Here is a 26,523-nt window from a genome sequence, read left to right on the forward strand (position 1 = left end):
TTCACGTCCGCGCTTTGACTTTAAGAATCGGGGTTGTTTCCAGTCTAACCATCCATTGTCGACTCATCCTCCTAAGAAGATGTGCTCCAAACTAGCTAAGCTAAACGAAGCCTACGTGAATTTGCATAGGGTCAGACACAGTCTGATACCGAAGCCAGAAGAAATAGAGAATGTGAGAATGTTAAAAATCACTGAAGACCTGATAGAAGAACTCTTCAGAGAAGAAATGAACAGGGAAAAAGAAGAATGGACAGAGAAGTACAGACTTCAGAGACAGCAGCAACAGCAGCAGCAGCAGCAGCAACCTGAAGCTGACAGAGGCTTTGTCGATTGTCGTATCGACACAAAAGAGTTCTTCTTCTCTTTCCGAAGAAGCAGACCTATCGCCGGAAAGTCTATCCTCAGAGGACATCGCATTCTTAGAAACTAAAAAGATTGCCATAGCAAACAAAAAAACAGCCCTTTTCAGGGCTACCCCAATACTCTAGAAAAGAAATAACGATCCATTTGCCAATGTGTGTAGGTAGAGTAGTGTGAATATAAACACTAACTCTTTTTTAAAAAAATGTGAGGGTATGTGTTTGTGTGTTTGTGTTTGTAAGTGATCACGTACGTTGGTGTGGATAGTAGATTAAAATCATGTTTTTTGGTGTTTGAGGTGTATATTTGGGGTTAGATTGGATTGCTTTGCGTATGTGGATAGTCTATTGAAGTGGTTTATAAAAAATTTTAAAATAGTGATGGGTAGCATAAAAAGTGAGTGAGTGTTTCTTTTAGGTCCGCGCGTTGTTGTTTTGGGTCATGATCTAGGTAAGATCAATTTTATGTTTTTAGGGGGATGTTTTCCATCACGTCCGCGCTTTCACTATAAATTGAAACTCGTTCGGCAGTCTAGCTACCCTTGTTGATTGATCAACACCAAAAATGAACACGAGACTGGAGAAACTGTTGGAACTTCATGTGCATCTGGAATATGCCAGGCGCATATTAAATGAACTGGCCGCGGAAGCCATTGTGGAAGAGGGAAGGATAAAAGAGGAGGAAAGAAGAAACAAAGAAGAGGAGGAGAGAAGATATAAAGAAGAAGAGGAAAGAAAATACAAAGAGGAGGAGAGAAGATACAAAGAAGAGGAGGAGGAAAAGGAGAGAAGAAGAAAAAATTTCAGAATCCCAGAAACCGAAAATTGGGATTCTGAAGCCACATATCCTGCCTCTGCTCTCTCCCCAAAAAAGGTAAAAAGTAACTGGGGGACAAGATGTGTATGTGGCGACAGGCCTGGAAGGTGCCACCATTAACCAGGTGTCCATGAAGTTCCAAAAAAAACAGCCCTTTTCAGGGCTACCCAATACTCTAGAAAAGAAATAACGATCCATTTGCCAATGTGTGTAGGTAGAGTAGTGTGAATTTAAACACTAACTCTTTTTAAAGATAGTGTGAGGGTATGTGTTTGTGTGTTTGTGTTTGTGTTTGTAACAGTTAAAGTAAGTTTGTGTGAATAGTAGATTATGGGTTTCTTTATTGTTTCTTAGCGTATGTGGAAAGTATAGTTAGGGTTATATTATATGAAATGAGAAAGTAGGGGATGTTTTCCTTCACGTCCGCGCGTTGTTTGGTCATGATCTAGGTAAGATCAATTTTATGTTTTTAGGGGGATGTTTTCCATCACGTCCGCGCTTTCACTATAAGAACCCACAAAGTTTGATGTTGGAACCATTCTAAGGAATAACTGAGACAAAAATGACACAAGTATCAGTTCTATTTAATTTATTGAGAGACATCTATTTCTGGATAATGGATGTAGAATATGTTTTAGGAAGAATAGAAGAGGAATGGAGGCATGGAGATATGAAAGACTTTGTAACGAGTCAAGTTCAAGGCCTAACGACAGCAAGAGATATCATAGCAGGGATGATTGAAGAAGAAGTCAATAAGTCAAGAGGCTTCATTAACCCACCTTACTTCAGAGTGGGAAGTTTGAAGGAAGCACTGGATCATGTCATCCAAGTCCGGTGCTTCCTAGAAAAAATATTGTACTGGACAGAGTGGAGAAATGTAAAATGGGGATTGGAAAAGGTGAAGAAAGGGGAAAATCTGATGAGAAAAGTAATGGAGGAAGAAGTAGAGAAGATTAAAGTGAAATGGAGGGAAGAAAGAAAAGATGTGGAAAACAAAAAGAAACAGACAGAGTTTGAGAGGATGAATGAGAATTGGGTCAAAGTCCAGGAAAAGTTTAGAGCCTTGGGCCATCCAGACTGGATGCCAGAGGAGAAAAAGAAGAAGAAAGGAATAATGGAAAAAGTGAGGACTTGGTGGAAGAAGTTAAGGAGTTAGAAGAAGAAGAAGAAGAAGAAACCCAAAGGCCCTTTTCAGGGCCAGCCATATTTCTCGAAAAGAGATAGCCTTTCCATTGCCTACCCCTTTTTTAAATTTAAATTTAAATTTAAATTTAAATTTAAAAAAAAAAAATCCCATATTCAATTCCCCTTGTCCCTAGACAAACCCAAACTCTATTCCCCCATGTTAAATTCCCCCTTGTACGTAGAGTGACCCACGATTTTTCACCATGTTCAATTCCCTTTGTACGTAGAGTGGCCCACGATTTTTCGCCATGTTAAATTTCCATTGTACGTAGAGTGGCCCAGGGGTCCCTGTAATGCTAATTCCCATTGTACGTAGGGTGGCCCCATTTACTACTTTCGGACCATGTGAAATATTATAAGAAAAACAATGGAATACTCATACCTAATTTATTTTAGTAATTATTACTGTTTTCACAAGCATAGTAAGATAATGTAAAAAATTTGATTTTCAGTTTTTTATTTACACCTGATTAACAGAAATCGGAACAAGATAAATATGAGCCATCGTACTTAGATGTGTTAACCTAAATAACATTCCAATGTTTCAGTAAAGAAAATATAAAGTTAACATTTTACAAATTAGACCAGTATCAACACTATCAAACAGTAATGCATATAAATTGACCCAATATATTGAATGATTCCACGTGCCAGTCGCGCTTTCCTCGCATTATATTAAAAAAATAAAACAACCCTCAATCCCCATTCCCCCACAACGAAAACAAGTTTGTATACAGAGTTACTGAGGCGTAAAGTGATAGTATAACTTACTTCGCTGTCATCATTAAAAGTCTATATACCGTTAACGTTGAGTTGTTGTCTTTTGAGTAAAATCTTGAATCAGTAAACCAACCTATTTTCATTATTACCTTTAAAAATTTGAAAGTAAGTATTTATTTTTAAGAACATAATAAATCCATTAAATATTGATTTCTCAATATATATTTTGTACACACACACACACATACACACACACACACACACACTATATATATATATATGTGTGTGTGTGTGTGTGTGTGTGTGTGTGTGTATGTGTGTGTATATATATATATATATATATATATATATATATATATGACAGAATTTAATAATGTTTCACATGGTCTGAATCAGTTCGAATCAGCTCTGAATCTGGGCCTTATCAGCCCTTAATTTGGGCTGAATAAGCCTGGGCCGACTCAGACATGGTCCGAATACGCGATCGGATAAACCCATAAAAGTATCTCACAGTTTCAGGAACCAGACTAATCGGTGCTTGATCATAGTTATAAAGAAGCTACATAAAACATTGTCTAACAATGAGCTTCAAATGAGCAAGAGTGGCAAATTTGATAAAATCCGCATGACGACCGCTTCCTGTGGTTGCTTGGGGAATATAAACAGATGCTCTCTTTATGTCTAATTTGAATACAGTACAACGAGCAAGCAAGGATAAGAAGTATATACTGTAGCTTAGTTTCAGAGTGAAAAATTCGCACAAAATGGCTACGGCGCATATTCTGCCGGGTTATGGAAACCCTGTCTCAAGGCTCAAACGAGCCCATTCGGCCTACCCTTTGGACAAACACAAAATGAGGGAATATATTGAGAAAAATACGGATCCGGAATTTGGGAAAGAACTCGATGCTATCAGAAACAAATCAAGAGAAATGTGGGCGTCAGTGGACCGAGAGCCAACAACATATAATTATTTTCATTCCCCCAAATACTTGGATGAGCCGACTCGTCCTTTGCCCTCAGAACCAGGTCGGAAACATAAGCCACACCCGCCACTGTAGGTTTAATTTGACGCACGAGTCTTTGAATTTCGGTGAACTATCCCCTTTCCCACCCGACTCTCCATTCTCTTATTTTCCCCAGTTTCCGACTTCTCATAAGATCTTCAATGCCCAGGCACATGACTCGTGCATACACAGTTAAGGTGCAGTGACTTGATCTAAACCTATAAATTCAATCTGCTTTGATGACGACTGTCATGGACTCAAAAGCAAGTGCATAGAAACTTATTGGAATTGAATGGTCTTTATAGTTGAAACTTTATTTATGAATTTTTGATTGAACAACAAGGCCTTCAACCTGGGGTTACTAGAAACACCGAAATACACTGAAAAACTGAAATATGCACTGAAATGCACATGTATTTACCTGTTCTTGGTGTATATATAAATGTACACACAGGAATTATAATTTGATTTTGTTTGAATAATGATACAAAGCAAAATAAAATATAATTTATGTAATTTTTATATGAATTTTTTACGTTTTTCCTATTTAAAGTTAAATTCATGTAATGGCTTCACTCTGTCATACTTGATAATAAACAGAATGAAAATGAAAAGAATTAAAAGTATTCACTGACATTATATTATATATTTACTTTAGCTTTTAATGATACAGTTTTTGATAAATAGCATTTAATTTAATTGTTGTTTAAAAGATTTCCAAATACTTGGCAATAGTGAAACATGTACTTATATACTGCTTTTGTTGAAATAACAGTTGATTGTAAGTGTATTAAAAAAGTCTTAATATTACCTCTGTTCTTAAATAGTTTTTATCATACTACCTCCATTTTGGAATGGAACGATCAGCTGTTTATGATATCTTTTCAATAAAGTATGACCAATTGATGAGTGCTATAACATGGAAAAAAGTAAATAGTTTGTATCAAAATCACTCCAGTCATATTTTATTTTGCTCTATATTTACTATTCAGACAAAAGCAATTCATAACTCCTGTGTATTTTCAGTGTGTTTTGGTGTTTCTAGTAGTATTCAACCTGTGTATATCTGCCATTGACAGCTCAGAGGTTCTTGGAGATGGGGAATCCAGATAACCTGGAGAAACCACTGACCTTGGATATGTGACCACTTTCTTACGCAAGTGTAATAACTGGGGCTTTAACCTGGGATCACATGGGTGCAGAGCAAGTGCATTATCACAATGCTGTCTTGTCACTTATAGTCTTTACCCTGATAATATGTCCTAAAATTTATAAGTTATTTTTTTCTTTGTTTTACACAACCCTTTATGGTGTTCTTCAATTTTAATGTTTTTTGTTTGTTCAGAGGTGATCTGACATTACATCTAGCATATAGATTTCATCTGTTTTTGAACATTCTGGTAAAATTCTTGCAAGAACTATTCGATCTGAGTTATCAGACTCATTGGTCATTGCATACATAATAAATGATTATTAGGATTGCTCAGCTGCATATTCATATCACAGGAATTTATGATACAGAAATGATGTAGCAATGGTCTGTAATGAAAATTCTTGCTTTCAAGTGTCTAAAGTTCTTAGGTGTATTGTCAGAGGGGTGAATCTCTCTCTCTCTCACATGTTATGCATGGCATGAAGATTTATTTGCTAGTTTCAAGTAGCATGAAACAATGAACACCCCTTTGATTATGTTGGCAGGGTCAGTTGGCATCTCTGTTTGAATGTTTTTGCCATGGATTAGAAAAAGAAAATTTTCTTTTTGTTATATACCAAACTTACTCCAGAATCGAAGTTTAGAAGATTAAACTTACTCATCTGCACCACATAGTCACCCCTACCCCATTTTCATCAGTTCACTTCGCTTTCATAGCCAGATCATATATATATATATATATATACATGACTTAAGAAAGCAGTAGGATAGGGTTGACCTTACCTGTTTGTTACAGTTTTGGCATTTTGTAAACTGTTTGACTCTATCTGAAAACAATGCAAGTCTGATTCTGCAATGCATTACAGGGTCTTTTTAATTGTTGTCAAGGAAGTCAGGGGAAATATCTACAGAGATATGCAAACAACATTTGGTCAGATTAATTTATTGAAGATTAATTTCATGTCAGAAATGTTAGACAGTTTCTGTTTGCTTGTTCTAATGCACAAAGCACTCATTTTTGTTGATGCTGATACAACATTTATGATGCACCCCCAATCAAGTGTCACATGGCATGATGAGAAATCTTATATTTTCAAATGTGAAAATATAAGGATATATTTTTCACATATCAAAATGTAGGAATGAAAAATAATAGGAAAATTATTTAACCAATAAGTCTCTTTATTTCATGCTTAAGTGTATAATAAATATTGGTATTGCTACTTATCAGTTATTTAACTTGTATGAATGATACATTTGCTAAAGTAAAAGTAACATCATATCCACAAAAAATTTAAAATTTTAGCTGCATCTGTTTAACTTGTTTTGTTTAACTTGGATCATGTATTCAGTAAGATTGTTAAACCAATTAATGGCCCATATGCATATCAATTACACCCAGTAAGATTGCCATACCCAATACATGGCCCATATGCATGACAATTGAACTCTGATTGCTTTACCAATACATATCCCATAAGCATGGCAATTACACTCAGTGAGATTGGTTTACCAATACATGGCCTTTAAGCATGGCAATTGCACTCAGTAATATTGCCGTACCTAATATATGGTTCATATGCATGGCAATTATGCTCAGTAACATTGTCATACCAATTATTGGCACATATGCATGACAATTAAATTCAGTTAAGATTGCTAAACCAATTAATAGCCCATATTGCATGGCAATTACACTCAGGAAGATTGCTATATCAAAACTTTTAATTTTAACAATATGGACACATGAGTATGTTTACAATGTCTGGGCATTGTCAACGAGTAAAGTACAGTGTAGGCTTTTTGTGTTGGAAGAAAACCCTCTAATAATGTCAGATTATCAGGATCATTGCTTTCAGGTTTTGATCTATGTTACCATTCCATTTATGCCGTTTAGTTTTGTAGTATATTAATACAAATAATATTTTTGTTCATAAAATATAATTAATTTTGACTAAAATCAAGATTTTCATATAGTGTTGGAGATTTTTGTTGTAATCCAATTGACATAAAAAGTTTAAAATCATTTGCCAGATTTTAGTGTATGTCTTGGAGCAATACTTCATTGAATCAGTTGTTCTTACTCTGCACAATTATATAAGACTTTCTTGGAATGAATTTTAATGGGAATATCCAGTATAACAGTGTTGTCCAACCTGCAGCCCATGGGCTGATTTTAAATGGCCTGCCAGAGCTCGAGCAGCTATATAGTCATTGCTTTTCAGTTTTCTGCTCCGGCCCTTGGCTTCAGGAAAAACATTTTTCAGTGGCCCATGGTGTCAAAAAGGTTGGACAGCACTGCAGCATAAGATATTATATTTTATGGAAACATCCAGTATAAGATATTATATTTTATGGAAACAATATAATTAAGATTCTTTCTTCAATGTATGAATTTAACTACCAACAAATATGTGCTGTTTTGCAAACTCACAAACACAAGATTTTATAATGACACAGCATCCAGTGGCCTAGTGGTTAGAGCATCCACCTCGGATGCGGGAGGTTGTGGGTTTGGTCCCCAGCTGAGTCATACCAATGACTTACAAAATGGTACTAACACCTGCCTCACATGGTGCTCAGCATTAAGAGGTTAGTGTTAGGACTGGTCGGCCTGGTGTCAGTATAATGTGACTGGGTGTAACATCTTGCTACATGTCTGCGGCATGATGCCCCGGTGCTAGACATCACTATAAACTGCCACATTGCAGACATCGTAGTGATATGACTGAAAAATTGTTAAAGCTACATTAAAAATCCAAATCACATCACAACACATGACACAGTATATAACAACTGTAAAACTCAAACAAATATTAATGAATTAACAGTAGTTGTATTATATATGGCCTACATACCTGTACATGTAATGATTTTAATATTTGCACAATTTTGTTTTTCAGAGTCTTCCTAACCAATCGCCTTCATTATATACCTGGTTTTCGTAATCCTGATGCTGTTGTTGGGAAGGAAGTTTACCAAGGTAACTTCTTGCTGCTTCTGATAAAATAATGTATGTATGTATCTATGTATGTATCTATGTATGCACGTACATACGTATGTATGTATGTATGTATGTATGTATGTACATATTATTACAAGTTTAGGCTCTTATAAAATGTAACAAGAAAAAAGTGAAGACGACAAGCTTTGTAAAATTTAACAAATAATTTATTTCCTAGAAAAACAAGGTAAAAATGAGAAAAAGAACTTACAGTTTTCCAAATCAAATCCAAAAATAATCCAAGAATTAAAAAATAGAAGTCCTGTTATTAAAAAGTCCTAAATGAAACTGAGTTCAAATCCCAATGAAATCCTAAATGGAAGACGATGACATCAATTGTAACTTGTGAAGTGCTGCAGTGTCAACAGTCTCTTGTTGAATCACAGAAAATATTATTCCAGTTTTTGAATTCTGTATCAGTTTTGATTAATGTCCTTGTCCAAAAATTAATTTAGAGCACTAGTTTTTCCAGGGAAAGAATCACTTTTCTTAAAAATAATTTGAAGAAAATAAAATAATTAGCCCAAAACTGGTCACAAATAAAACAGCTTGACTTCTCAAGTGTTAAGGCACAAATGACAATTCCTTCTCAAAACATTAGTAATAAGTCTAACTATAATGCAAAACAAATTCCCAGATGGAGGTAAAGAGTTCGTCCTTCTGGGAAAACCAAAAGTTTGTAACACATGTTATTTGTCATGTATTCCAAGTATATCTCAATTCCACTTTATGAATCTTACTCTGAAAAAGAATTTAAAAAATATAAAAAGATTTGTTTACCAAAAATTATCACTGGTTCTGAATCAAGGTCAGGAACTAGGTCAGCATTAGATACAATATCTCTATAAAGTTGTTTACGTCAAAAATATAAAAAAAATCAGTCAGAACTGAACAATATCAAATCCAGTAAATAAAGTTAGATTACAATAGCATGTAACAGAATTAAACAAAATTTTAAAAGCTAATAAACAAACAATTAAATTAAATCAAATATAAATTAAATCCAATATACATAACACTTCCCCAGCCGAGTAATACCAAAGGCTTACAAAATTGGTACTTACAGCTGCCTTGCTTGGCGCTCAGCATTAAGAGGCTAGTGTTAGGACTGGTCGGCCTGGTGTCAGGATAATGTGACTGGGTGGAACATCATGCTACATGTCTGCAGCATGATGCCTCAGTGCTTGACATCACTATAAACTGCCACACTGCAGACATCATAGCGATATGACTGAAAAATTGTTAAAGCTATGTTAAAAATCCAAGGCACACACACACTCCCCCTATAAAAGGAAAAGAAAGATTTATATAATAAAGCTTTCTTTTTACCATAGATACATGAGGTTTTACAAACATAACATAATAAGAACTCCTATGAATTATACAAAGTGTACATGAAATAATACATTTCTATACATGGGAAAGCACATCTGCTATTAAATTATCTTTTCCCTTGATGTGCCTGATGTCAATATTATATTCCTGTAACAACAAACTCTACCTTAATTATCTCTGATTTTTATTTTTCATCTTGCTAATGAAAGTAAGGGGTTGTGATCACTAAATACAATAATCGGAGAAGGAGCTGAACAAACGTAAACTTCAAAATGTGGTAATGCCATATTAAAGTCAAATGTTCCTTCTTGATTGTTGAATAATTTCTTTGGTGCTTATTTAATTTCTTAGAAAAATAGCACACTGGATGGTCAACACCATTTTTATCTTGTTGAATCAATACTGCTCCAACCCCAACATCATTTGCATCAACAGACAGTTTAAATGATTGACTGAAATTTGGAGCTGTAAGAACTGGTGTGCTCTTAAGTATGGCTTTTAACTTATCAAAGACCTCCTGACTTTTTTCAGTCCAATGAAACTTGGTTTTCTTGCTCAATAAATTTATCAGGATTCAGCAATTATGGAAAAATTGGAACAAAATTTCCGATAGTATCCAGCCATACCTAAAAATCGCATCAGTTGCTTTTTACTAACAGGCACAGGGAATTCAGAGATAGTCTTGACCTTAGCATCTATAGGCTTTACTTGTCCATGTCCCATGATATGTCCTAGAAATGTTACACAAGCACGGCAGAACTCACTTTTGGATAAATTAATTGTCATACTTGCATCAGTGAGTCTGTCAAAGAATTTCCGTATTGTCGATAAATGTTCTTTCCAGGTGTTATTGTAGAATTGTAGATCATGACATCATCAATGTAAACATCACAATTATTTTGACTAGAGGTAATCATATTCATTAGACTTTGAAAAGTACTTGGCGAACCTTTTATCCCAAACGGCATCACCTTATATTGGTTAAGTCCATCTGGAGTCATGAATGCCAAAATTTCCTTTGCTCTTTCCATTAGCGGAATTTGCCAAAATCCTTTCAGAAGGTCTAGTTTGGTGACATACTTGGCATTTCCAATTTTATCAATGTAGTCATCAATTCTTGATAATGGAAATGAATCTGTTTTAGTCACACTGTTCATCTTCCTATAATCAGTGCACACACTTTTAAGTTTTATCTGGTTTTGGAACAAGTGTACATGGTGAACTCCAGTCACATTTACTGGGCTCTATGAATTCATTCTCCAGCAAATACTGAATTTCTTTTTTAAGTATTCCTATTTGAGAGGGTTCATCCTGTAGGGGTGTTGTTTCACAAGTGTGGAATTTACAATTTCATCGTCATCAAAATTTTGTTTGTTTTTGTAAGAACATCTGGAAATAAGTGCTCATATTCAAGCAATAACTGTTTAAGTTCATTCCTTTCTTGCTGTTGCAAATGTAAAAGTTTCTGGTCCAGATTATTCATAATTAATGAATTCTAAAGATTCGTTGCTCCAAAATCAGTAGAGTCCGATGTTATTCCTTTACTTAAATCTTCACTGAGTGGGACAGGTACAACTAAATTAATTGCATGTTTAACCTGGATATCTCTTTCAATATACTGGTACTCCTTTAATTTATTTAGATCCCGGGAGTACTATTATTATAATTTAACTCATTCATTTTCTTCTTAATTTTGTAAGGGCCATAATACCTACTCTGATTTTTGTTTGAAGAATGAGCAAGAGAGACAGAACTCTATTACCAGACTCAAAAGTTCTCTCCATTGTAGTTCTAATAAAACCATAATGTCGCTTTTGACTCGAATTGCTCGATACAGAATTCAAGCATAATTGGCTGGAAAGTTCCAGACCTAAAATTTGACCCTTGATCAGATTGGATAGATTTGGGAAGGCCAAATTGAGTAAAACATTTATCAAAGCTTTTACTATGGTTTTAGTTTTAATATTCCTCAGAGGAATTGCCCCTGGGAACCTTGTTGACGCACACATCGTGGTCAACAAGTAATGGTTACCTGACTTGGTCTTAGGTAAGGGACCAACATAATCTACCATTATTCTGCTAAATGGTTTGTCAAATGCAGGAATAGGTTGCAGATGAGCCTCAGGTATCATCTGATTGGGTTTTCCTACCATTTGACAAGTATGATAAGATCTACAGTATTTACAAATATCACTTTTAATTTGTGGCCAATAGAAGTGATTCAAGATCTTGTGATAAGTCTTATTAATCCCTAAATGACCAGCCAAAGGAGTTTCATGGGCCAGACTAAGAATTTCCCATCTGTACGATTTTTGAACTACAGTTTGATAGTTCACTGACCACTTGTCACCAGCAGGTACCTCAGGAGGTCTCCATTTTCTCATAAGAATCCCATTTTTACTGAAATAACAGACAGGTACTTCAGTGGCTTCAGTTTCACTAATGGCCCTTTGAAACAAACAGGAGATCACAGGATCTTTTTCCTGTTCGACGACAAGTGATAGTCATTTGTCACCCTGATAGAATAAAGAGAATGAGTAGCTAAAGGAGGATCACTGTTATCAATACTTTCTGATTGATCAAACAAGGAGTGAAAGTGACCTTATCAAAAGCCTGACCAATACATGTGTCAGCTAAAGGAATATTTTCCTGATTAACGTCATTCTTAAGAGCTCTCTTTGCCATAGCTCTAGTAAATGCACAAGCTGGGTATAAATCAGGGAATTCTATTTCAGTTGGATTGACTTTTTGATCCAAACAAGGCTTGTCAGTTACAAGTGGATTAACCACAACCTTATCTCCAGCTAGGTCACTGCTTAGTAATAAATGAATGCCCTCAGTGGGTAAAGCAGACACTGTTCTGACTGTCACGGGTCATGAGACTAAGTCTGATGACAAATTTACACAATGGAGAGGAACATTAATGAAGCCACACTCTATTGCCTGAATAAGAACACTCTCATTAGAAGAAGACTTCTCAGAAAAAGGCAGAGTACCTGATAATAAGAGACTCTGAGAAGCTCCTGTGTTCCTTAAAATTTTAATAGGGATGGGATTGGCCAAATCACCCAAGAGTGATACAGAACCCTTCGACATGAATGGTTCATAATTCTCCATAATAAAATCAAACTGGGGTTTATTAGACCCAACAAATGTATTGCTTTCTATACATGACCATGACCTTAACCTCTTAGAAATAAGAGCATTTGGAATAGGTCTGTCTTGATTCTGATGCTTATTTTTCAATTTGTAGCAATCAGAAATAATGCGTCCTTTCTTCTTGCAATAGGTACACGTAGGAAGAAACAAGGATCTTTGATCAAGCTTATCAGAAGCTTGATTTCTAAAAGTTGTGCCAGATTGAAATGTAGAAGGGCTTGTATTAGGCTGAAATACTTTTCTGCCAAAAGACTGCTAAGTGGAAGTCTTATTTACAAAAGAAACTTTATGTGCTAAGAAATACTTGTCAGCAGTATGAGCAGCATTTTCCAAAGTTTTGGCCTTATGCCCATCAAGATAAGTCGTAATGTCACTGTGGACACAGTTCTTGAACTCTTTAATAATACAAATTGTCTGAGATTTTCATAATCTTGATAAACTTTACTGGCTTAGCACCATCAATCAAATAACTGCACTTTTTCTCTTGCAAATTCGACATGAGTTTGTCCAGCTTCTTTTTTATAGTTCTGGATTTTTGCCAATAAGCCTCAGGGACTAACTCATAACCCTTTAAGATGTATTCCTTAACCAGATCATAGTCAGCACTTTGCTGTAGTGACAGTGAATTGTAAATATCACTAGCTTTACCAGTAAAAACACATTGTATTAACTGAGTCTAGTACTCTCTTGGCCACCTCAAAGTTTCATCAATTTTCTCAAAATGTACAAAATACTGATCTACTTCTTTTTCCAGAAAAAGGGGTACTAACTTGATATTTCATAAAACATCAAAAGTAGGGGAGTGTTTTTCCCTTGCCAGCTCAAATTCTTTTAACTGAATTTGAAATTCTCTTCATTTTCTATTTGCATTTGCATTAGTCTATCTTTTTTTCTTTCTCAAATTAATTTGTCTTTCATCTTTCTCTTTCTGAAACTGCATTTGACTTTCCTACCTTTTTCTTTCCAATTTTATCATTTCTGTCTGAAACTGAACCTGTTTTATCTCTAATTCCAACTTTTTTAGCTGTACTTCCATTTTCAAAATTTCCAACCACTCCTGAGTAAAATTAAAAAACTTATCAACTTTTGATGATATTGTAAAAAAGCCTGTTGATTTCACTAAAGATTTTAAAATGTGAAATAATACTTGTGATTTAAAAAATTTCAAAAGCTAGGGGAATTTAAATTTCCCAAAACAAAGTTTTCTGAAATCTTCTAGCCAAAATTCATATATCCAAAGGACAAGCATCCCAGTTTTCTTGTTATGAGTTTAGGCTCTTATAAAATGTAAGAAGAAAATAGTGAAGACAACAAGCTTTGTAAAATTTAATAAATAATTTATTTCCTAGAAAAACAAGGTAAAAATGAGAAAAAGAATTTACAGTTTTCCGAATCAAATACAAAAATAATCAAAGAATTAAAAAGTAGAAATCCTATTATTAAAAAGTCCTAAATGAAACTGAGTTCAAATCCAGATGAAATCCAAATTGGAAGACAATGATGTCAGTTGTAACCTGTGAAGTGCTGCAGTGTTAACAGTCTCTTGTTGGATCACAGAAAATAATCAAATAAATAATTAAAGAAATTATTGCAGTTTTTGATGTCTCTATAAATTTCAATAAATTTCCTTTTCCAAGAATTAATTTTGAGCTCTAGTATTTCCAGTTAAAAGAATCACTTTTCTTAAAAATAATTTGAAGAAAATAAAATAATCAGGAACTAGGTCAGCATTAGATACAATGTCTCTATAAAGTTGTTTACATCAAAAATAATAAAAAATCAGTCAGAATTGAACAATATCAAATCCAGTTAATAAAATTACATTACAATAGCATGTATTAAAATTAATTTAAAAAAACAAACTAACAAACAAACAATTAAATTAAAACAAATATAAATGAAATGTATGTATGTATGTATGTATGTATGTATGTATGTACACCACCATAACATGTTATTTCTTTTTATGTAAAGACCAATATGGCAGATATAAAAATATCTGACTGAGGATTCCTATTTTTACATTTGATTTCATTTCTTACCCAAAACATATGATTGAGATTAATTGCATGGTAAGTCGCCATGGAAACATCTGGGTGATACAGTGTATTTTTGTCATATGCTTTCATTGTGAGCAACTTATTGGTAAACATGGCTGGGTTGTTAGTCCTTGGAACTTATATCACTGAGATGTGTCAATTGATTGTTGATTAAGAATGAGAGAGTGGTAGAAACTGAAATTGTTCCAGATACCTGCATGTATATTTGAATGCTTGTGCATAAGTCTGTCTGTGTATGTGTATATGCATGTTTCCATTCATCTGCTTTCCATTAATATATACTACCTCTATTACAACCATAGTTTTTTCCTTTTTTCTTTTTGTTTTGTTTGCTTTAGTTGAGAAGGAATTATTCTTTATCCAACTATTCAGTTTTTAATTGTTTTTGCTAGGTGGTTATATACATAAGGCTGATAGCTATAATTTTAGTGAAACTTTTAAACAGAATCTCAATTGTGCAGTGATTTTGCATCCAGCAGAGGAGTGAGTTTTATTTAATGCATAATGATTTCTCGTTGTTGTATGGATAGATGGCAGAGAGAGAGTGAGACAAAGAGAGAGTTATTTATTCAGCATTTTACTCTATTATTGGTTTTTCTAACCTATGGTCTCTTTACAAGTGGCTTTTCTTGTCTTGCTAAAGATTAAAACAGATGAGTTAAATAATATGGATGCACTCAAGAACATCGGTATGTCAGCTGTAGTAAAACGATATTAATTTTACGCCATCTTTATTTCCATTTATTATATAGTTGATGCCAGCTTGCCCCATGAAGGCCAGGCCCAGAGGAAAAGCTATGGTCAGAAATATGTATCCCGTCCAAAAACAGCCGCTGTTATGCAGTATGAAGACAGATATCCAGTAAATGAATGGATCAACCATCATTTCTAAAATTCGATAATAAGGGTTATCTGGAATTGTACAATCTACGTATATGCCAATATTAGGAAATATTTTAAATTTTGGCAAACCTTTTAATATCACACACTTAGTAATAGTTATTTATTTATGTCAAACAACATATATATATATATACATATATATATATATATATATATATATATATATATATATATATATATATATATATATATATATATTCATTTTCATTAAATATTCTTAAAATAATTTGCTAAAAAGCCTTCCTTTGGCATGTGACATTGCAGTATTTGCAAGCCATTTGTTACAAAGCCACATCCATTGGAAGCTGGAACTAGCCTAATCATGAGAAAATTTACAAATAGATGCCAACTCTGTAGGGACATTTTGAGATATGGATTTGGAATTTTCTCTGATGGCATTATTGTTCAAAAAGTGAGAAAAAAAGAAAAGACAACTGCAGTTAGATATAAACTTATTTATCCTTGTGTGCAAGCAGGTGGAGATAGAGGCACAGCAAATAAAGATAGACTTAAAACACTTTATGTAGAAAATGTATAATTTGAGTACTGAAGTTCATTGCTTCTTTTCACCTTTTAGATATGTATCAAAATGTTACTTTTACCGATAAAATGCCTCTTACATTGCACCATAAAAGTCATACCATATCCAGTCTCTTAAACACACACTAACAAGGAAAGGGAGAGAGTGATATAATAAACACTTAGGTTAGACAGTAAACATTAAACATTTATCCCAAGTAGGAATTAATCCAACATTTATCACAAGTAGGAATTAGTTCAGTGCTTATCCTAAATAGGAATTGATGAAACATTGATCCTAAATAGGAATTAATCAAACATTGTTCCAAGGTAGGAATTAAGCAAACATTGATCCCAGGTAGGAATTAATCAAACATTTATCCCAAGTAATAATTAATCAAACATTGATCCCATGTAGGAATTAATCAAACATTGATCCCAGGTAAGAATTAATCAAACATTGTTCCCATGTAGGAATTAATCAAACATTGTTCCCATGTAGGAATTAATCAACATTGATCCCAAGTAGGAATTAATCCAACATTGTTCCCATGTAGGAATTAATCAACATTGATCCCAAGTAGGAATTAATCCAACATTGTTCCCATGTAGGAATTAATCAAACATTGATCCCAGGTAAGAATTAATCAAACATTAATCCCACATAAAAATTAATCAAACATTGATCCCAAGCAGGAATTAATCAACATTGATCCCAAGTAGGAATTAATCCAACATTTATTCTAAGTAGGAATTAATCCAACATTTATCCCATGTAGGAATTAATCAAACATTGATCCTAAATAGGAGTTAATCAAACATTCATCCCAAGTAGGAATTAATCAAACGTTCATCCCAAATAGGAATAAATCAAACATTCATCTTGAATAGGAATTAATCAAACATTTATCCCAAGTAATAATTAATCAAACATTTATCCCAAGTTGTAATTAATGAAACATTTATCTTAGGTAGGAATTAGTCGGACATTTATCCCAAGTAAGAATTAATCAAATCCTGAACCATGAGTAATTGCACTAATCATCTATCTATGATTGAACAGCTCCTTTACACACTTAGCTATGGCATACCTCCTCCCTCAATAATTGGGCAGTGTTGAAGGAAAGGGTTCACATACACAGAACCAAATCTGTTTCATTCACCTTGCTATGTAACACCTATTACTTTCATCAGGTTTAAAACTTTTCATCACATTATAAACAAAAACACCTTTTTCTACTTTCATTTCTGTGTAATTAATTAGGTCATTCACTCATTCTTGCATTCTTTTTTTGTACTTTCAGTCTTTTTCCTTTGCAATTTTTTAATTATTTCTCTTCCATACTCAGTAGATGTACTTAAAGGCACCTGACTGTTTTAGGTTATTTTCCTAACAATCTGAATTGGCATGTTATTGATATGACATATTTGTAGCCTTCATTTTAAAAATACAAAAAGGATTTACTCATTGTACTGATTAGCACTTTGCTTAGTACTCTACCTTTTCACTTTTTAAGCTACATTTTATTTTGAATTAGCCAAGAATATGTTCAGGTACATCCCAAGTGTTTCAACACAAATTTGTGAATGTATCAGGTTATAAAATGCACATATTCAGTTGCCAGGGATATATAGGGAAGTATGTTGTTAGTATGTGTTACAAACATCCATAAATTGTTCACAGTATCATCTACCTATACCTTTTAGGAGCTAGGAGAGCTTAAAGAAAGTCTGGATCCAGTAACAGCACAAGGTGCGGAAGCTTGGATGAAATTAGCAGATGATAAAGGTAGCGACCTGATAAGAAGGAGAAATACCTATAATTACAGCCTCTATGTTTAGTTGTTTCTGTATTCATAGTTCTTTTTAAAATATTATATGACTCATATTACATTTAAAGCACTAAAATACATTGATCAGAAACATTATAATATTTAAGTTTATATGTAGTCTATTTTGGCATTATAGTATATGTATTGCAAGGCTATATTTATTACATTGGTACCTGTCAGGTAACATTACTGAAGAAAATTGTTACAGCCTAATTTCCAGAACCTAAGTGACCCATGACAAATAAATGTATCAGCTTGATAAACAAAAGTATATAACAGATTTACTAAGGTAATCAGATGATGAATTCACTGACCATTATGTGTTTGACCTTATGAGGATCTGAATAGTCATGTCATCATAACATCAATAAAAAAAACAGTACAGATCTTTATAATTACTACCATATATACTCACTTATAAGTTGAGTAAAACTGCAAACAACAAAAATCCTGAACTGCTGTTGCATAATGTACCTGCAGATCAGTGTCTATATTCTTTGTTCTACTGATTACTTCCAACAAACTGTACAGACTCAGATCAGCCAGCATATTATGAAATGGCAATCTGGGTCTGTGCAGTTTGCAGTTGAACTCATAAGCGAGTATATACAGTAAAACATTATTTCTTCTGGAAAAAGACAAAGATGTCATTCATCCCAGTCTTGCATCTCCACAGATAAATGCTTTAGGCAGTATCTGTTGTGCTTCATTGAAAACAGGGTGAAAAAGATATTTCATTATGCCATTATTTTTCACAAGAGATATAAATCAATTAACTATGTATATCTGTGACTGCTCCCTTTGTAGAAGGATTAGTTAATTTTAATGGGGATTCACATGACTTTTACAGAAAGTGTCATATACTATAGTCAGGATTGTGGTCTGTAACAACCTTTAGATTTTAGGAAACCTGTAGCTAGACTCATTTTTTTCTTACAAAAACAACTTTACTTTGTCTGCAAAACATAAGTTGTCACTATTACAAAGGATTAATAATGACAGTACCATGTATATGTGTTTTTGCAATATATATATGATGATTCATGGGTTTTGCTGTACATTGTTTTGAATTAACCATGTGCTTTTTGCATCAGTTGGGTAAAGTTTGTTTGGTATCACTCTTCCAGGAACAATTTCAATGATGAGTGATGTTAAAATTTTGTTTAAAAGTTTCTGAAGTTTTTGGAACATACACCTAAGCATAGTTTGGAGGTGAGTCTTGAAAGGAATCTTTCATTTTACAACATTGTGTGCAGCAACATATTTTGGTTTTTATCTACCCTAGGCCAATTCAGAAGTGCCACCCCTGCAAAAAGGTGAGGGGCAACAGGAAGAGAAGGGTTGGAAATCACAAATCGTATTTTTGAAACTATTTATTAGTGTTTTGTTGGTTATGTACTTTTTGTTACCTCGGTGTTTGTTTTGTTTCAAAGGCTGCCAGAAGTTTTCCGCCCCCATGAATTTACTGCCCTAAGACTGTTTCTAGCCCATATATGTGAAAATATGTCATTGTTCCCTGTGCTACGTTTCACTGTCGGACTCTAGTCCAACATACCTATCCAACCTCACCCATGTGTACACACCAGCAAGATACTTACGCTCCTCTTCTGACAATCGCATACTCATTATTCCCACTATGAAAACAAAGTCATATGGACAGCGTTCTTTTGCATACCAGGGCCCAGCAATGTCAAATGAATTGCCCACTGAACTTAGACACAAAGACACAGTGATCACATTCAAGAGGGCTCTCAAAACTCACTTATTTTGACTGCAATAACAAACTTAAAGACCTAATAATGTTTCCTACCTTAAATATTCTCAGCATGTTTTTTAATGTTTTCTAATTTCATGGTGTTTGTTTTTGTAATCATATTATTATATGTATTTTATCTTATAGGTGTTGTCTAATGTTGTAAAGCGCTTAGAGCTTCTAAAGATTAGGCACTATACAAAGTCCTCATTATTATTATTATTATTATTATTACATGGATATGCTTAATCAATTATTACATTGTTTTAGATTAGTTCCTAAAATGTTGTTTCTTAAATTCATGTCTTGAGGGATGTTTAATTAGGACTTAAATACTGTGTCTTGAGGTATGCTTAATTAGGGCTTACATCTTAATAATACTAATCATCTTCAAGTTTAAAAGCAAATAAATGCAAATCAGATCTTAATCTTGCTTTTATTTCACAGACCACCATCTAGTATTCAATGCCATTGACAAATTCCAAGAACAAAGACTGATTGAGGAGTCTCAAGACAACGTAAGAGTTTCATATTTAATGGAAAGATTTAGTATGTAGATTTGCCTGGATCATTATTGATGCCAGACCTCTTCTCATTCCTTTACTGATAGATATAATTTCTTCTAAAAGTTATTCTTTGTTCTCTGTGAATAGATTAATTTGATACTTATATTTAGATAACTGAGTATTGATTGGTTGATTAGTATAAACTCATCAGATGTGTCTTAAACAGCCCTTTACAGTTCTTTAACATTTGTGGCAAAGATTTACAAAAATTAAAGAACCAAATTTCTTTAATATTACTTGGTGCACATTGGAAGTAACCTGACCAAGTTCTTGCCCATAAGTTTAGAGAATGTAATACAGTGGAATATATGGACTGATGTTTGTGAATATTTGTTGTGTGTTCTGTGTTTTGTTTGCATTCTTTTAATATTGGTCCTGATATTCACTTATTTTAAGATGAAACCTGAAGTTAAGAATGTAAGCTTGAATACAGTTTGACTTTGTTCATTCTGAAATATCACTAGATATGCATTAAGATGGCAAATCATGGCCATTTGAAGGAACATGAAACTCCATTATTATACTCAGCTGCACTAATTGGAATGTTTTTAGTGGTAACACTTATGTTTCAGAAATGTAGTGACATAATCATTTGTGTATTTAAGATTTTCAGATGAAACTCTTCATATGAATCAATCAACTTAGATCGACTTATCATGTCCATAAATCCATTGCAAGTTTGTAAGACACAACAGAATTGTCTGAATAATAATTTGTCAAATGTATTCTTTGACTTGTCCATTGTTTTTTTGGACCTGTCCAATGTGTTCTATGATCTGACCAATATACAGTTTGATTTGTCCAATGTATCTTTTGAACTGGCCAATATATTCTTTGACCTGTCCAGTGTATTATATGATCTGTCCAATATATTCTTTGACCTGGCCAATGCATTCTTTGACCCATCCAGTGAATTATTTGACCTGGCCAATGCATCTTTTGACCTGTCCAGTATATAATTTGACCTGTCCAATACATTTTTTGACCTGTGCAATGTATTCTTTGACCTGGTTAATTTATTCTTTGAACTGTCCAATTTATGTTTACAATCATTATTAATCCAAACTCAGACTTCACTGTATAACTTTGATGCACCCATTGATTGCTTCAAAAATATTGGTGTGTATGTTTGTGTGATCTAGATTTTTAATGTAACTTTAACAATTTTAGTCATTTTGCTATGATGTCTGCAGTCTGACAGTTTATAGTGATGTATAGTACCGGGGCATCATGCCACAGACATGTAGCATCATGTCCCACTCTGTCACATTATCCTGACACCAGGCCGACCTGGTGTCCTAACACTTATTTCTTAATGCTGAGTGTCAAGCGAGGCAGCCACTAGTACCATTTTTATAAACCTTTGGTATGAGTTGGATGGGGTTTGAACCCACACCTCTTACATCCTAACCACTTAGGCCACTAGGGCAGTCTTGTGAAATTTCTAATAGTCTACTATGATAAACATATTGTTTGAGATCTGTTCTAAGAATCATAATTGACCATGAAAGATATAAAGTGCACAATAATTGTATTTCAGATGTTGATGCATATATTAAACAACACATTTTTTCACTGCCATATTTTTCTTCTTATATGATGCAGTTTACTAATTCTATCTTCATACATTTTTTATTCTGTAGCTTGTAGCTGGTAAAAGCCCAATAACTCCAACAGTCATGCCCTCTATCCATCGCTGGATGCACTATGCTGGAAAAAGAGGTATTAATCAACCAGTGAAAGATCCATTATACTTCTGCCTATTTTTCTGTCTTGACTGATTTTCCATGTCTTTCAAAGCATCATCCATAATTTAAAATTATAGAGAGTACTTGTTGATGTCTTTAAAAAAATTCAGCTTAATGATTGATTTTGTGTACCTGTAAAACATTTTGCTATGTCTGTGCAAGATAACATCTTCTTTGAGGGAATCCACTAAATTGTAGAGGAGTGTACAGGCTGACATTTTAAATTTAATAGATGACATCTTAAATTGCATACACATAGACATATCATTTCCTAAATATTTGATTAATAAATATTTTCTATACTTCATTTGTTTGAATGCTTGAAATTAGACAGTGTACAGAAGGTTTGAGAAAGAGAGAGAGAGAGAGAGAGAGAGAGAGAACATAATTCTAGTTGGCAGCTACAGATATTTGTATAGCTTTGCTTTAAATTTTCCTGATATCATGGGAATGTCTTTATTCCAAGTAATTCATACAGCTTAGCATTTGCTGTTGATATTGCTTTCAAATTCTAATTGGCAACACCATTTTATTTATATCATACACCTTACCTCTATATAACCCTTTCTTGTATTTTATTCATAGACCTCCACTCCACAAAAGGCTGTCTCTGACAGTGTTACACTAGCTTAGCTTCAGAAAATCTGCAGTTTTTTCATAACATTTTATTATTATTATTATTATTATTATTATTAACAGAAACAAATGATCTTCATCATCATCATGACCTCCCACCCGGCTATTCTTACCATTTGCCCAGCACCATGCACCCTCTCCATTACTCAGCTAGCACAGTTCAACAGAGAAGGGCCCAGGATATAGAAAACATGAAGAAATCACGCTATGTTCACAAGACTGTTCGAGGGGATTTCTTAATCCACCCAGAATGGCCACCTACTTTTCCACACCACAGAGTATAGTAGTCATGGTGCTTCAATTGTAACAATCTGTCAAAATATGTAAATGAATAGTTTTTTGGTAATATTGAAAGGAGGTTATTATTATTGTAGCATTGTAAAAGAGAATTAGAATGTTAGATGTCATCTCATCATTGCTTAATGTGAGCCATATCTGTCTTGAAATTTCCAAATACAGTTGCACACACTGTCATGAAAGAAGCTCCACCTGGTGACCAGTCCCCTACTTCCATATAGACACAAGTTTCTGAGTTAACAGCATTTTGTCTTAATTAGAATATTAAAAAATTACTTGAAGGAATTGCAAGGCCTCTTATGTGAAGTGGCCACATTTTCATGAAGGTTTATTCATAAAAATCTGACATCATATAGAGAAAATTCAAAGTGTCTACACAGTTGGATTAACAGATTGCAGTGCTTCTAAAATGTGTGTTCAGTTTAAAATAAATTAATGAGAGATAATGGAGGGAAATTAAGAAATCCAATGAGAAGTACAAAGATGTTTTATTTATTTATTCCAAGATATCTCTTAAGAATTCATTATACTAGGTGCATTTCTTTTCATCTACAAAGGGATCTTGCCACAGATGGCATTTGTTTGAATATGTATCATTTTTCCATGCAACAGAGATGACGCAAATTTACAGAAAAGAAAAAGAAATTACACGTAGCTGTAAAATCATTGATAGCTAATAGTTTCAACTATTTCATAATATTTCAAACTTCTTTCCACTTCACCAAACATGACAGAAAAGGAAAGCCTCTTTTGATTCATTGAGGATCAAATCTCCTCCTAAAACTAAAAACACTTATGATCTTTTATCCAGACCTCCTTAAGCAAAAACAACATACTCAGATTATCCCAGCATGATTGAAACTATAGTTCATTCAGTGTAGCATCATGAATAATGTTCACATCTGTAGTTTTGTGAATATTCCCTGGAGCATCTTAAAATGTAACTAAAATTACTGACTTTGATTCACACAAATGATTTTTATCCAGAGCAAAACTATTCATATGACACTAAATGAGATAAAATGAAAATATAAAATACTGATAATGTGAAATTAGCTACAAAATCTTTTATGTTGAAAATATTAGCTATAAAATTTGTTGTAAAGCTGATATGGACAAAATACTTGTTATGTCATCACGCTAATGTGTGGTGCCTTGGCTGAATGAAAGTGCCTTATATATATATGTGTGTGTGTGTGTGTGTGTGTGTGTGTTTATTTTGTATTATTTATGCATTTGCAGTATTGATCCTTTTAAAAAGTATAATATTAGTTACACGATCTTCTATTTGGTCTCCAGTGCCCTTGATTAAAAGTACTTAAGATTAAAAGTGCGTAAGATTAACAATGCCTAAGATTAAAGGTGCCTTTTATTAAAAGTGCTTAAGATTAACAATGCCTAAGATTAAAAGTGCTTAAGCTTAAAAGTGCCTAAGATTAACAATGCCTAAGATTAAAAGTTCCTAATATTAAAAATACCTAAGATTAAAAGTGCCTAAGATTAAAAGTGTCTAAGATTAAAAGTGCCTAAGATTAACAATGCCTAAGATTGAAAGTGCCCCAGATTAAAAGTGCCTAAGATTGAGTGCTAAAATTAACAATGCCCAAGATTTAAAGTGCCTAAGATTAAAAGTGCCTAAGCTTAACAGTGCCTAAGATTAAAAATGCCTAAGATTAACAATGTCTATGATTAACAGAGTGGTCAACTTATAATTATTGCTCTAAGGTAATAAGAATTATGTGTCAGAGAATTTTATTGCTGGAAGGTATCATCACCTTAAGATATGTTCTATTGTAAACAGATTTGGCTTCATTCATTGATGAAAGATGATGTTAAAAAAATCATCATATTGGAGTAAAAGAAATGCACTCACCTGCTTACATGTATGGTTATCCACTATTACAGTGCTTTCTCTTATATATTAAACTTCTTGGATTAGGAAACAGTTTTATATATGCAGTTATGTACAAAATTAATTTCTAATAATACTTGAACCATCTTTGCCAAGTCAATAAGATTTAAGATTAAAGTTATTCTTGTTTTTTGAGACTCATATTACTAATATCTCAAAAGGTATATATTGACAGAAAGAACTGCAGAAAAGGCAAGTCACCTCCTCCCTCCCCCATTGTCCTTGCTTTTTACGAGTGAGAAGCATTTGTGAGCTGTCATATCAGAGAACAAAATGCACACCCTCCAGTTTTAATTGCACATCTTTTATTATTTGCAATGAATTTGTAAATAGGAATTAGTCTGTATGAAAAATTCATGATTTCGTTAAGTGACATAATACATAATAATCAGAACTTTAATACCTTTGTTATTGTGAAAGATTTCTTTATTCAATTTTATTATAGAGAAAAATAGATTCCATTTAAGACACTGTTTGAATAATTGTAATAGACCTGATACTGTGCCTGTCAGTGTAATTTGCTTCAACAGAATCGAATAGGTATCAGCAGATACTATACCAGATCCAATTTGACAATGAAATGAAGTTTGGTACCATTATATCACTACAGGTTTAGTTGAGTGACACTCATGAAATGCTTTTGTAATTATTCATCTTAGAAAGAGAGCCTGGGATTATATATTTAAACATGAGTTTAAGGGTCAAATGTCTAGGGTTAATTTTACCCAACCCATATTCACTAAACTGAGTCCAAATTCAGATTCAAGATAAACATATGTGAAATTTAGCACACTAGTAGAGAAACATTTGTTGATAAAATGATGTAAATTATATTATTCCAACTTTATTTCATTCAGAATAGTAGAATAGTAAAGTTATCATATGTTGTGCTTGGTTTTAAGGTTTGTGCTTCAAAGACTTTAAGATTATATAACCAGGAGTTATTTCAGAATCTAGCCCTGTTGGCATGGGTTTAAAACTGATGTTAGCTGCAGGGATATTTTCTTTGTTTCTGTTACCAAGACAGCGAGCAACTGAATTTTATTCGTTTTATCAACAAACACTTGAAAATGATAAAGAATTGCAACTTATTGATTGATTATATTTGTCAAAGGTTTGTTTATGTTGACCAGCATGTTGACATTTCTATCATTTTTGTTTATGTTTTTTAACAATATCTTTTATACTTTGGTAGTATCTTGAAACTTTTCAGTTATTGTTTTAGAATTTAGTAGATAATTTTGATGGAGTGCTTCTTTATGCTAATTAGTAAATGTTTGCCTAATAAAGACTTATTAAATGCATCACTTGTTAATTTTCATTTTTGCCAAAATGTAGCATAAAACAAATTATTTGTTGATGCTTTAAATGTGTTTTTGCTTATTTGAAATAATTTTAAGATACATAATAATTTCTAACCTAATAATATTTTATATTTTGTAATATTAGCATTTCTGTTATTGTAGGTCCTGTGCAATATCAAAGCTATATTTGCTACAAAATTCCTTTTTACTAGAAAATTCTGAGGCTAAGCACTTGAAATGAATATCAGGCTTTT

The 26,523-nt window shown here is 33.3% G+C and overlaps 1 protein-coding gene across 1 annotated transcript; it reads left to right on the forward strand.

Annotated features, from left to right (window-relative positions):
* The first annotated feature begins 3,685 nt into the window (after window positions 1-3,685).
* Window positions 3,686-26,269, forward strand: LOC149797877 (uncharacterized). The gene is made up of 7 exons (XM_089962901.1): window positions 3,686-4,138; window positions 8,145-8,224; window positions 15,552-15,661; window positions 17,929-18,010; window positions 20,254-20,324; window positions 22,016-22,094; window positions 22,820-26,269. Exons 1-7 carry the CDS (start codon window positions 3,846-3,848, stop codon window positions 23,038-23,040), a joined length of 936 nt encoding a protein of 311 aa, XP_089819027.1. The 5' UTR covers window positions 3,686-3,845; the 3' UTR covers window positions 23,041-26,269.
* The last annotated feature ends 254 nt before the right edge of the window (window positions 26,270-26,523 follow it).

Source organism: Sinohyriopsis cumingii, chromosome 6, assembly GCF_028554795.1.
Source record: "Sinohyriopsis cumingii isolate HCF-2022 chromosome 6, ASM2855479v2, whole genome shotgun sequence".
NCBI lineage: Eukaryota > Metazoa > Mollusca > Bivalvia > Unionida > Unionidae > Sinohyriopsis > Sinohyriopsis cumingii.